The sequence below is a fragment of the Panicum virgatum genome, chromosome 5N, assembly GCF_016808335.1.
Source record: "Panicum virgatum strain AP13 chromosome 5N, P.virgatum_v5, whole genome shotgun sequence".
In the NCBI taxonomy this organism is placed as follows: domain Eukaryota; kingdom Viridiplantae; phylum Streptophyta; class Magnoliopsida; order Poales; family Poaceae; genus Panicum; species Panicum virgatum.
The window spans coordinates 14,132,742-14,142,562 of NC_053149.1; the positions used below are offsets into that span (position 1 = coordinate 14,132,742).

Sequence of the window (9,821 nt, forward strand, 5' to 3'; positions counted from 1 at the left end):
CTTAAATATTTGATTGGTTCTATGCACTTATCTATATAATTTTTCTTAGTATTTGATATTGCGTTAATTAGATGGATTTGACTACCATTCAAAAGAACACTTTTTTGGGATAAAATTTGACTGCTAAACAAACACTTATTTTAGGACAGAGAGAGTATAGTGTTTTTGCCTACTGATTCCTTTCCTAATTTGACGCTTGCTTACAAATTGCAACCAAATCCATGTGTGGGCCACACGAGATCTGACTACCACACATCAGGGTTGGTAAAATGAACATCAGAATAATAAACCAGCTCTGTGATGAGCTAAATAGTTGTCTTTAATTATTGATGTAAAACTACTCTATCTCGCAAAAATCATTGACAAATCATTTTTTCAGGTGTATTGAAAAGGAAAACAATGTTGGTTAACTTCGAAGTAATGTAGGGGCCTATTCAAAATTTGGCGTCTCTTGGACAAAACACATGATTGCTTAAGTGTGAGTTGGAAGGAGTAAAATGAGAAGGGCGTGAACAGTAGACAAATAATGAACTAGGAGCCTCGCACAGCAAAGGTCAAATGAGCTGGCACTCGTGCACGTCATTTCTTTGTCAGCAGTAGGGATGGTAAGTTTGTGGACTGTTTGAAGGGGCCATGTGACATGCTCTTGCTAGTTGCTTGAGCCTTTTTTTTTCCTTTACACATTTATGCAAACAAATTATATTTGATCGAAGTAGGCAAATGTTCATGAGCAATCAGTCTGCTTAATATGTCTCGCGTGAAATAAAGAGAAAAACCATTGTTGCACAAGCACTACTTCACTTTCTCCATGAATTCTCTCTATGGTGCTACTTCCTACTATGTCAGTTATGTTAGGGCATGCCATCGCATGAACAGCAACTTTTCTGATGTCCTCCTTATTTTTCACACGAACCTTTTAGATTTATTATATTGTGGCCCCATTGAAATAACTACGCCTGCTAATGGGGTTGAACCCGCCCCAAATCCACCCATACCCATATTTCAAGAGCCCTAACTACCACCCACCCCGTCGGCCCAATGCCCCAACCCGCCCTAACCCGAAGTAACGACGGAAGATGATATGCGACTTACGTACCGATCTACTATCATAGCGCCCCAACCCGTCTGTGTCATCAACCCAACCCTCCCCAACCTGTTTCATAGTGTCACATGTTTCCACTCATCCAATAATATCCGTATTAAAACCCACCCAAAAAACCCGTCAAACCCCGCCCCATTAGCAGGAGTAGAAATAACTAACAGTAGCAACCAACAATGCAGATGTTTCCTTCAAGGAACGGCCACTGATACGTGCTGGGCAGAAGAACAAAGGTTCTCTACCGCTACCAGTGGGGAAGCTTTCCAACAGTCCCTAGTCCTTCCAGGAACCTGCTCGTGACATGAATGTAGGCCACGCAAGCACCTAACGCGAATCATCATGTACCGTGTACTCGGTACATCACACATCGCGTTTGACCTGATGGACACGCATTTGTTCGCTGGGAAATCAGCCAGTCAGTCAGTCCCTTGCATTGGGCAAACAGAAAGAAGGCAACCATGTCAAGCAGGCATGTGCTCCAGCCGTCTCATGAACCATCAGATCTTTCATATGGATGGCCACACTGACATAGCAAAAGTACCTTAACTCCTAGTACAATTTGGTTGAAAACACGACATGACCAATAAATCTTAAGATGTTACCTCTTGATACGAAGCTTGTGCGAAAAAAGGCATGCTGCTGTAGCATCATACTTTTTGTCCCCAAGGCCTTGTTTAGTTGCATGTGTAAAGTTTTTGAAATGGAATCTTTTCACATTTGAAGTATTAAATATAGAATAATCACAAAATTAATTACAGAACTCGTCTGTAAACTATAAGACGAATCTAATGAGCCTAATTAATCTATCATTAGTGCATAGTTGCTGTAGCAATTACTGTAGTAATTTAGTGTCTAATTATGGCCTAATTAGGCTCATTAGATTGGTCTCGTAATTTACAAGCAAACTGTATAATTAGTTTTTTATTTTGTTTAGATTTAATACTCCATGCATGTAAGATTTCTCTTCGATGTGATAGTTTTGGAATTTTGAAGTTTGCAACTAAACAAGGGGCAAAGACAGCGATACGGATCCATGTTCGATGATAGCCAACCATAAAGAACCCTTCCTGGGGAAAATCCTGCATATGGTCTTCATTAATAAATATACCATCCAACTTGTAACAACACTTACATATAACAAAAGTAGTTGGATTATTTGGGAAGCAAAACCTCGCTTTTCGCTGAGCTTTTTGTACTTTGATTACTTGAATTCACACAGTGTATGCTATATTGTCATGTGCTGTGCAAGGTTCAATATGGCTGGATGAATATTTTACTACTAGTACTTGTTAGGGGTAGGCCTACCCCGAGCTTGATACAACTAGGATAAAGTTACAGCAATGACTGATCTACTGTAAAGATACAACTGTCTTATGAGGTAGTTTGAAGTCCTGGAAGACTCAGATCAAGGAAAGGATACGGTCACTCAATGTGATTAAGGCATAAATGGAATTCAAAATAAAACTGCATCATTGTACTGTATGATAGTTTTGTTTACAAGATGAGTCGTATATATAATGCATAATCACCAATTAATAATAGACTCTTCATTTTAGTTTCACACGCTACTCCAGTCCTATGAGAAGATTGCAGCAAAGTTTGCCGTTTAACAAGTGGCAGACATTGTTTTCAATCTACCTAGACTTGTCTAGGACAAAACGTTAATCTCCATGTAGCTTTCAGCTGAAACTGAAGCACGAAACAGCAACTAAGGCCCCGTTTGGCACACCTTCATGGGCAGCTTCACATGAAGCTATGCCAAACGGTTCTTTTTGGACTAGCTTCAAGCTTGAAACTATTCATGAAGCCATCATGTGCTTCTACTAGCGAGGTGAAGCTACAAAAACGTGGCTTCACCTAGCTTCACCAGGAAGAAGCTCTTTCGCCAAACGTTTTCCAAAACAGGTTCAGTTTCACCAACTGTTTCAGGAGAAGCTGAAGCTATGCTAAACGAGGACTAATTAAGAACGTTAGAGTCCAATTGAATCTGATGGAATTGATGTAGCAGTTGCCACAATGTCTGGCTAGCTCGCTTATTCTGTAAGCATCCCCCTAACAACCCAGCTGCCTGCTGCATCTGATCCCACCGTCCCCTGTTCCAAACCACCCTCCTTTCCTTACATGCACTACACCCACTTCCTGCAGCTATATATACCATACCATATGCCCACCTCATCGAACCATCCAAAAGAGAAGAAGAAACAAGCAAGTAGCAATACTCTCTTTCTTGTAACATAGCGCAGCAAAGGTTACTCACTTACATGGCAACTTCCATGGGTTGCCTCGTCTTGCTCTGCCTTGTTTCTCCCCTCCTCCTTGCCAGTGCCGTCCACGGCCACCCATGGGGCGGCTTGTTCCCTAGGTTCTACGACCATTCATGCCCCAAGGCGAAGGAGATTGTGCAGTCCATTGTAGCACAGGCTGTGGCCAAGGAGACCAGGATGGCGGCATCCTTGGTCAGACTGCATTTCCATGACTGCTTTGTCAAAGTAAACTCTGCGTCCTCTCTTTTGTATTATTTACATGCTCTGGCACAGCTATGATGCTTGATAAACATAGTTCCTGCAGTGCACTATAGCAAATTAGCCATACAAGCATAGTAAGTTTTGAGCTATATTGTGGTTACAGTAACAATTAGACTAGCAAACGTGAAATGTGAAGATTAATGGATGGGTTTATTTACTAACTTTGGCTGGATAAACACTACTTAGAAATGGGCAGTGCAAAACTTCAACTCTGTCCTATGTATGTGCCTAGGTAGTTTCTTTACCATTGATAAGAAAGCCTACCTACATCGCCAATGCAGGCACTACTTTATGTCTTCCTGACATGATTGAGTGAGTACCATGATTGATAACTCTGTTTTCCCCTTTTTTTTTAGTGAGATTTTTTTGTGAGCAAATGAGAAGATGTTTACTTAACTCTAGTGCACAATGATTGAAGCGCTCTGTGCAATGTTCATTATCATTTATTCAATGCACGTGCCTGATGAATCTACTACCACTACTACTCCGTAGCGTGTGCCTAATTTCTAAGTTATTTCACATCTGGATACTGTTCGATGTGTAGGGCTGCGATGCATCCGTGCTGTTGGACAACAGCAGCAGCATAGTCAGTGAGAAAGGGTCTAACCCCAACAGGAACTCCCTCAGAGGGTTTGAGGTGGTCGACCAGATCAAGGCCGCTCTCGAGGCTGCCTGCCCAGGCACTGTCTCCTGCGCCGACATCCTCGCCCTCGCAGCCCGTGATTCAACTGTCCTGGTACGCACCACCACAAGCGGAAGACATGATAATAATATAGCCATAGCTTTAGCAAAAGAAGTGCTCCTGGCACCATGATTTTTGTGAATCTAACCTGTAGGTTGGTGGCCCATACTGGGACGTGCCTCTCGGCCGGAGGGATTCGCTCGGTGCAAGCATCCAGGGCTCCAACAACGATATCCCAGCCCCCAACAACACCCTCCCAACCATCATCACCAAGTTCAAGCGCCAAGGCCTCAACGTTGTGGACGTCGTCGCCCTCTCCGGTGACTTTTCATACTATTTCATTATATTTCCTGTGATTTGCTATTTACTAACTTAACGTACACTCATACTATACGACATGGATTCGACACCACTATGTACAGGTGGCCACACCATAGGTATGTCTCGGTGCACCAGCTTCCGTCAGAGGCTGTACAACCAAACGGGCAATGGCATGGCTGGCAGCACACTGGATGTATCGTACGCGGCACAGCTGGAGGCAGGGGTGCCCCCGCTCTGGCGGCGACAATAACCTCTTCCCCTTGGACTTCGTCACCCCAGCCAAGTTTGACAATTTTTACTACAAGAACCTCCTGGCTGGCAAGGGCCTCCTCAGCTCTGATGAGGTTCTGTTGACCAAGAGCGCCGAGACAGCAGCCCTCGTGAAGGCATATGCTGCTGATGTCAATCTCTTCTTCCAGCACTTTGCGCAGTCTATGGTGAACATGGGCAACATCTCACCACTAACCGGGTCACAGGGCGAGATCCGGAAGAACTGCAGAAGGCTCAACAACGACCACTGAGGCTGCTTTATGTACTGAAATTGTATCTGATGTTGGTGATATAATTTGTTCAAATAAGCAAGCATGGCTATGATTTTATCAGATGTCTGATCTTATGTTTTTATTTAAACACATTGTAAAATGTGTATCTATTAATAAGTCGATATATAAGATGAGTTGATTTGGTTGTCATAGATCTGCTTATTTGACTTACCTTACCATGTTTTGAGATTTGACTCCAAATCCCAACTCAATGAATTCATGCTCTATGTCAATCACTCCATCTATTTCTTCGAGAGTTCTCTAGAACTCCCGCTGTGTCAACTTTAGCATTTGGCACCTGTTGGAATCAAAATATGGACAAAAGTTAGTACGTAAAGGAAAAACGGCAATCATCATGAGGATCCAAAGATAAAATCGTGCAAATCATGCAGTCAAGTGTTGTGCCTAAAAGAAATATTTAGAGCTCTCATGCAAGCATTCAAACTAATGGCTTGACCAAGTTTATATCAATATACGCTATTTCATATGCAAAGCAAGGAGGTACCTGGTTCTGTCATTTCGTATCTATATGTACTACTTCATATGTTTCAACGGGGTTATTTAGAAAAACATGCATATGCAATGGGAGATAAATACAGTATCGAGGATTCATATTTGGAAATGGAGCTAAAGGTGGGGAAAAGGGAATAACAGCACACCAGTCAGAGAAGGTATATACCTGCAGGCAGCAGATCCCATAGTTGTATGGGCTTTCTCTCTTCCCTTATTCCTATAGTTCAGCATCTTTTATCAGAGCCCTGTATGCTCAGTCCATGCTGGGAAAATTGAAAACAAAAAGAAATCAATGCTAGTTCATCAAACAGAAAAAAATACATATAAAAAACAAAAGAGGCCAATTGAGGGTACTAAACTGGTTGAACTTAATAAGATGTATCCTCAACCTCAAGGATTTTCAGAATCTTGAACAATCATATATATTCACAACCACATGGATGGGCACCATGGGTCAACCAGCATAGACTCTCTCAACTGATGGAGCCTGTGCAAAGTCAGGGTTCTGTTTTCATTTGGTGCCTGTTTCTGGCATAAAAGAATTGACAAACAGTTATAACAAAGGTTCACGAATTTGCATTATGAACCCAAAGCACAGTTGTCTTGCTAGGAACAATAGACTACATGCAAAAAAGTTAATTCCAACTCATGTTTCATCATCAAGCATCAACTATATCAAGAAAGCATGTTGTACTTACGAGTTTACATGTGTTGCAGATGATGCTACTGTGGGTAGAAAAAAAAAATCCCCAACAAGTTGGACAGATCACCAAATTTAACCAGAATTCTGAATCATCACCTCAACTGCCTTGTTGGCCTTATGAACCTCCCCTTTTGAGCAAAGTGAAGCAATAGCAGTATAATATGAGTCGAAGTCATCATTGAAAGACTTCCCAAGCAAATTTTGGTAGTCAATATCAGTATCATCACTTGCTTTTGATAAACTATCATCTCCATCTATCACCTCAGAGCTCCTATGATGACTGTTCCTAGAAACATCATAAGCTACTGGACTTACTTGTCCTGAATCTGAAATGGAACCACAAGCATCATCAGCTTTCTGTAACTTCTTGAGGTGCCCAAGTGCATTATAGATGCTAGAATCTGAAGAGGATAAAAGCATGTGTCCCACTTCATTTAGGATAGTCACAATCTCATTGATCCTCCCTTGATCACATGCAGAAGATAGGAGATCAACAAGAGACTCTGCTTGAATCTTATCTCCAACACTGTTTATCGACTCCACGACTTTTTTGCACTGAAACATTTCCCTCAAGATGCCCCTGGATTCTTCCATCCTTCCTTTTGCATAGAGTCCTTTGACAAGGCTCATAAAACCAACAAAATCAGGTTCTATGTCCTTATAACGGTATTCGTTATAGAAGCGTAATGCAGCTTCAGTATCACCTTTCAGGCAAAGTCCACTAATAATTGCACCAATTGTAAAAGAATCTGGGCATACAGAGAGTTCCTCCAAGTGATACATAAGCTCAAGTGCCTTTTCTGTTAATCCAAAGTTACAATAACCACTGATCAACAAGTTGTAAACACAGGTCGTGGGTCTGAAACCCTTGGTGGACATTTTATCAAACAGTTGGTCTGCATCGTCTAACAAACCTTCTCTGCACAAGGCACCAATAAGGATGGCGTAAGTGATCATTGTTGGAAGCATTTTGCTGTTCTCTAAATAGTCAAAGAGCCTGAATGCTTCAGTAAGGCATCCTTGCTGGCACAAACCACTGAGAACTGAGTTATGGATGACAATGTTTGGATGAAGCCCTTCTTTTTTCATGCTTTCACAAAGATCTAGTGCCTTTTCAAGATATCCACCCTTACAAAGTCCATCCACCACTATGGAATACATGGCTAAATCTACTGAACACCCGCTTTGTTCAGCTTCCTTCAAAAATTTACATGCATCCAGAACTTCACCTTGCTTCTTTAGAGTATAGACAGCTCCTCTCAGAACACCGACAGGAACACTTCCAGTTTCCATGTAATTAGAAAACCAAATAGCTTCACTAACACTTTTATTGCTGAGATGACAAGACAGCAGATTTATCATTCTAGGTTCATGCAGACCATGAATTTTAATGAACTCACAGAGCAATGGTTGTATGACCTCTTTACTTCCATTTCGATGTAAGCTCTTAAGCAGCCTGTAGCATGTTTTACTAGTTACAGAACTTGCTTGCGATCTGAGTAATTTGTAAGCATCCATTGCTGCTCGACAACAATTCCTGTTGCTTAAGAAAGTAGAAGCATAATTGCAGACAGATGAAAATAAGTCAATATCTAATTCACCAACCTTATAAATAAAATCCAGCACACCGTGTTCACCGAGTTCTTTGAAGTTTGCATGAATCAGCTTCCTACAGTTATAGAAGTCGGGTCTTAATTTTTTTTGAACAAGATCATAAAATATTTGGCCAGCCATGCCAACTTTTCCTTGATTACACAGTGCTTTAATGAGGCAGTCATGAACAACTGTGCTGGAGAGTAACGAATGTTTCTTGTATTCATCAAAAAGCTCCAGTGCCTTGTCAATTTCCTCAACTTTACACAATGCATCTATAATTGTATTGTAGGTGATAGTATTAGGCCTTAAGCCCATCTCAGGCATTTTATGAAACAAACTCCATCCATCATCCACCTTGTTAACCATAAACAATGCTTTGATAAGAACATTGCATGTGACAACATCCATAGAGATACCACTATTCTCGAGCCTACCCTTTATTGCCATAACACCGGTTACATCATCTCTGTTAATGTAACCATGTAACAGTGTGCTATATGTGAAGTTATCAGCAGAAACACCTTCAGAAATTTCAACAGCCTTTTCAGTGTCACCAGCTTTACACAGACCATTTATAACCGTATTGTATGTTACATTGCCAGCCTTTATTCCCTTGTTTTCCATTTCCGCAAGCAAAGAGAAAGCCCTAGCTAAATCTCCCATCTTGCACAAACTGTCAATCAAAATTGAATATACATACTCATCCACCACCGTGCCAGTTTGTTCCAGTTTCCTCATGATAGAGAAGGCATCTTCCAACCTGCCTCTCTTACAGAAGCCACCAACCAGTGATGTATAAGTAATCAAATTTGGCTTAGCATCATATTGCTCCATTGTATTCAAGAAACCCATTACTTTCGCCACACTACCTTCTCTGCACAAGCCATCAATAACAGTAGTGTAGTTAACCACATCGGCTGTGATTCCCTTATCTATCATGGACCGATGCTTCCGTAGACCCTCCATCAAGAACCCACAACTCATGTATCCATGAACCATACTGCCATAAAACACAGCATCAGCATCCATGCCCTTGCACTCCATCTCCCGCATCAGCTCTGCCATCTCATTGATTCTCCCCTCCAACCCAAGAGCATGGACAACCGACGTCAATGTCACCAGGCCCGGCTCAAAGCCACTGAACTCACGCCTCACCCTATCATAGAAATCTAGACCTGCTCCAGCCTTCCCAGCTCTAGAGAACCCAGAAACAATGGAGCTGCAAACGCGATCGTCCACCTGACAACCCCTCCTGGTCATTACGTCGAACACCCTGAGCGCGCCATCCACCTCCCCGCGGGCACACAGCCCCACCACCATCACGCGGTACGTGGACTGGGATAGAACCGCGGCTTGATCCTCGGCGGCCGCGGAGAGCAGCTCCAGCGCGTGACGCGGGTCTCCTTGCCCCGCGCAGGCCCGTCGGAGCAGTGCGTGCCAGAGGCGGCGGCCACGGTTGGCAGTGCATGAGGCGAGAGCGAGGCGCTGGGCCGCTTCGCGCGGGCGCGCAGAGTCAAGCAGCGCGGAGGCGGCGAGCAGGTGCGTGCGCGGGGTGGGGGCAACTGCGTTGGCGAGCGCCTGGGAGGCGAGAGCGGCGAGGAGGTGGTGCCTGCGGCGACGGAGGAGCGTGGCCAGGAGGCGGTCGACGTCGCGAGCGGTGATGACGCCACCGAGCTTGATGAGCGAGGGGAACGGCGGTGGCTGGGGAGGGGGAGGGGGAGGCGGAGGCGGAGGGGGCTTGCCGTTGCCGCCGGGTAGGGGCATGGCCGGCCTGGCGGAGTGGCGGGTGAGTGGAAGTTCGAAACGCCGGGTTCCGGGGGACTTCGGGAGCCGGGAAGGA

The 9,821-nt window shown here is 43.6% G+C and overlaps 1 protein-coding gene, 1 long non-coding RNA gene and 1 pseudogene across 6 annotated transcripts; 1 reads left to right on the top strand and 2 right to left on the bottom strand.

Annotated features, from left to right (window-relative positions):
• Positions 1-1,584: 1,584 nt before the first annotated feature.
• Positions 1,585-2,181, bottom strand: LOC120672913. Its single transcript, XR_005674385.1, has 2 exons — positions 2,119-2,181; positions 1,585-1,768 (listed from the first exon to the last, which is right to left on the bottom strand). It is a non-coding gene; the product is annotated as an uncharacterized LOC120672913 (long non-coding RNA).
• A 365-nt stretch (positions 2,182-2,546) lies between these two features.
• Positions 2,547-9,821, bottom strand: LOC120672911 (pentatricopeptide repeat-containing protein At5g57250, mitochondrial-like). Of its 4 annotated transcripts, none has more exons than XM_039953532.1 (5): positions 6,381-9,821; positions 6,042-6,210; positions 5,849-5,945; positions 5,347-5,467; positions 2,547-3,661 (listed from the first exon to the last, which is right to left on the bottom strand). In XM_039953532.1, exon 1 carries the CDS (start codon positions 9,743-9,745, stop codon positions 6,458-6,460), a length of 3,288 nt encoding a protein of 1,095 aa, XP_039809466.1. In that variant the 5' UTR covers positions 9,746-9,821; the 3' UTR covers positions 2,547-3,661; positions 5,347-5,467; positions 5,849-5,945; positions 6,042-6,210; positions 6,381-6,457. The 4 variants fall into 4 exon arrangements, with proteins under 4 accessions (XP_039809466.1, XP_039809465.1, XP_039809468.1 ...); XM_039953531.1 differs by having other exon boundaries at positions 5,342-5,467; XM_039953534.1 differs by having other exon boundaries at positions 5,342-5,467; positions 6,042-6,169; positions 6,381-9,777.
• LOC120672912 lies at positions 3,286-5,320 on the top strand (annotated as a pseudogene). Its single transcript, XR_005674384.1, has 4 exons — positions 3,286-3,588; positions 4,169-4,360; positions 4,461-4,626; positions 4,729-5,320. The product of XR_005674384.1 is annotated as a peroxidase 72-like (transcript).

Excerpts from the sequence above, each read along its gene's own strand:
- LOC120672911 (XM_039953532.1), bottom strand. The coding sequence starts at position 9,745 with ATGCCCCTACCCGGCGGCAACGGCAAGCCCCCTCCGCCTCCGCCTCCC.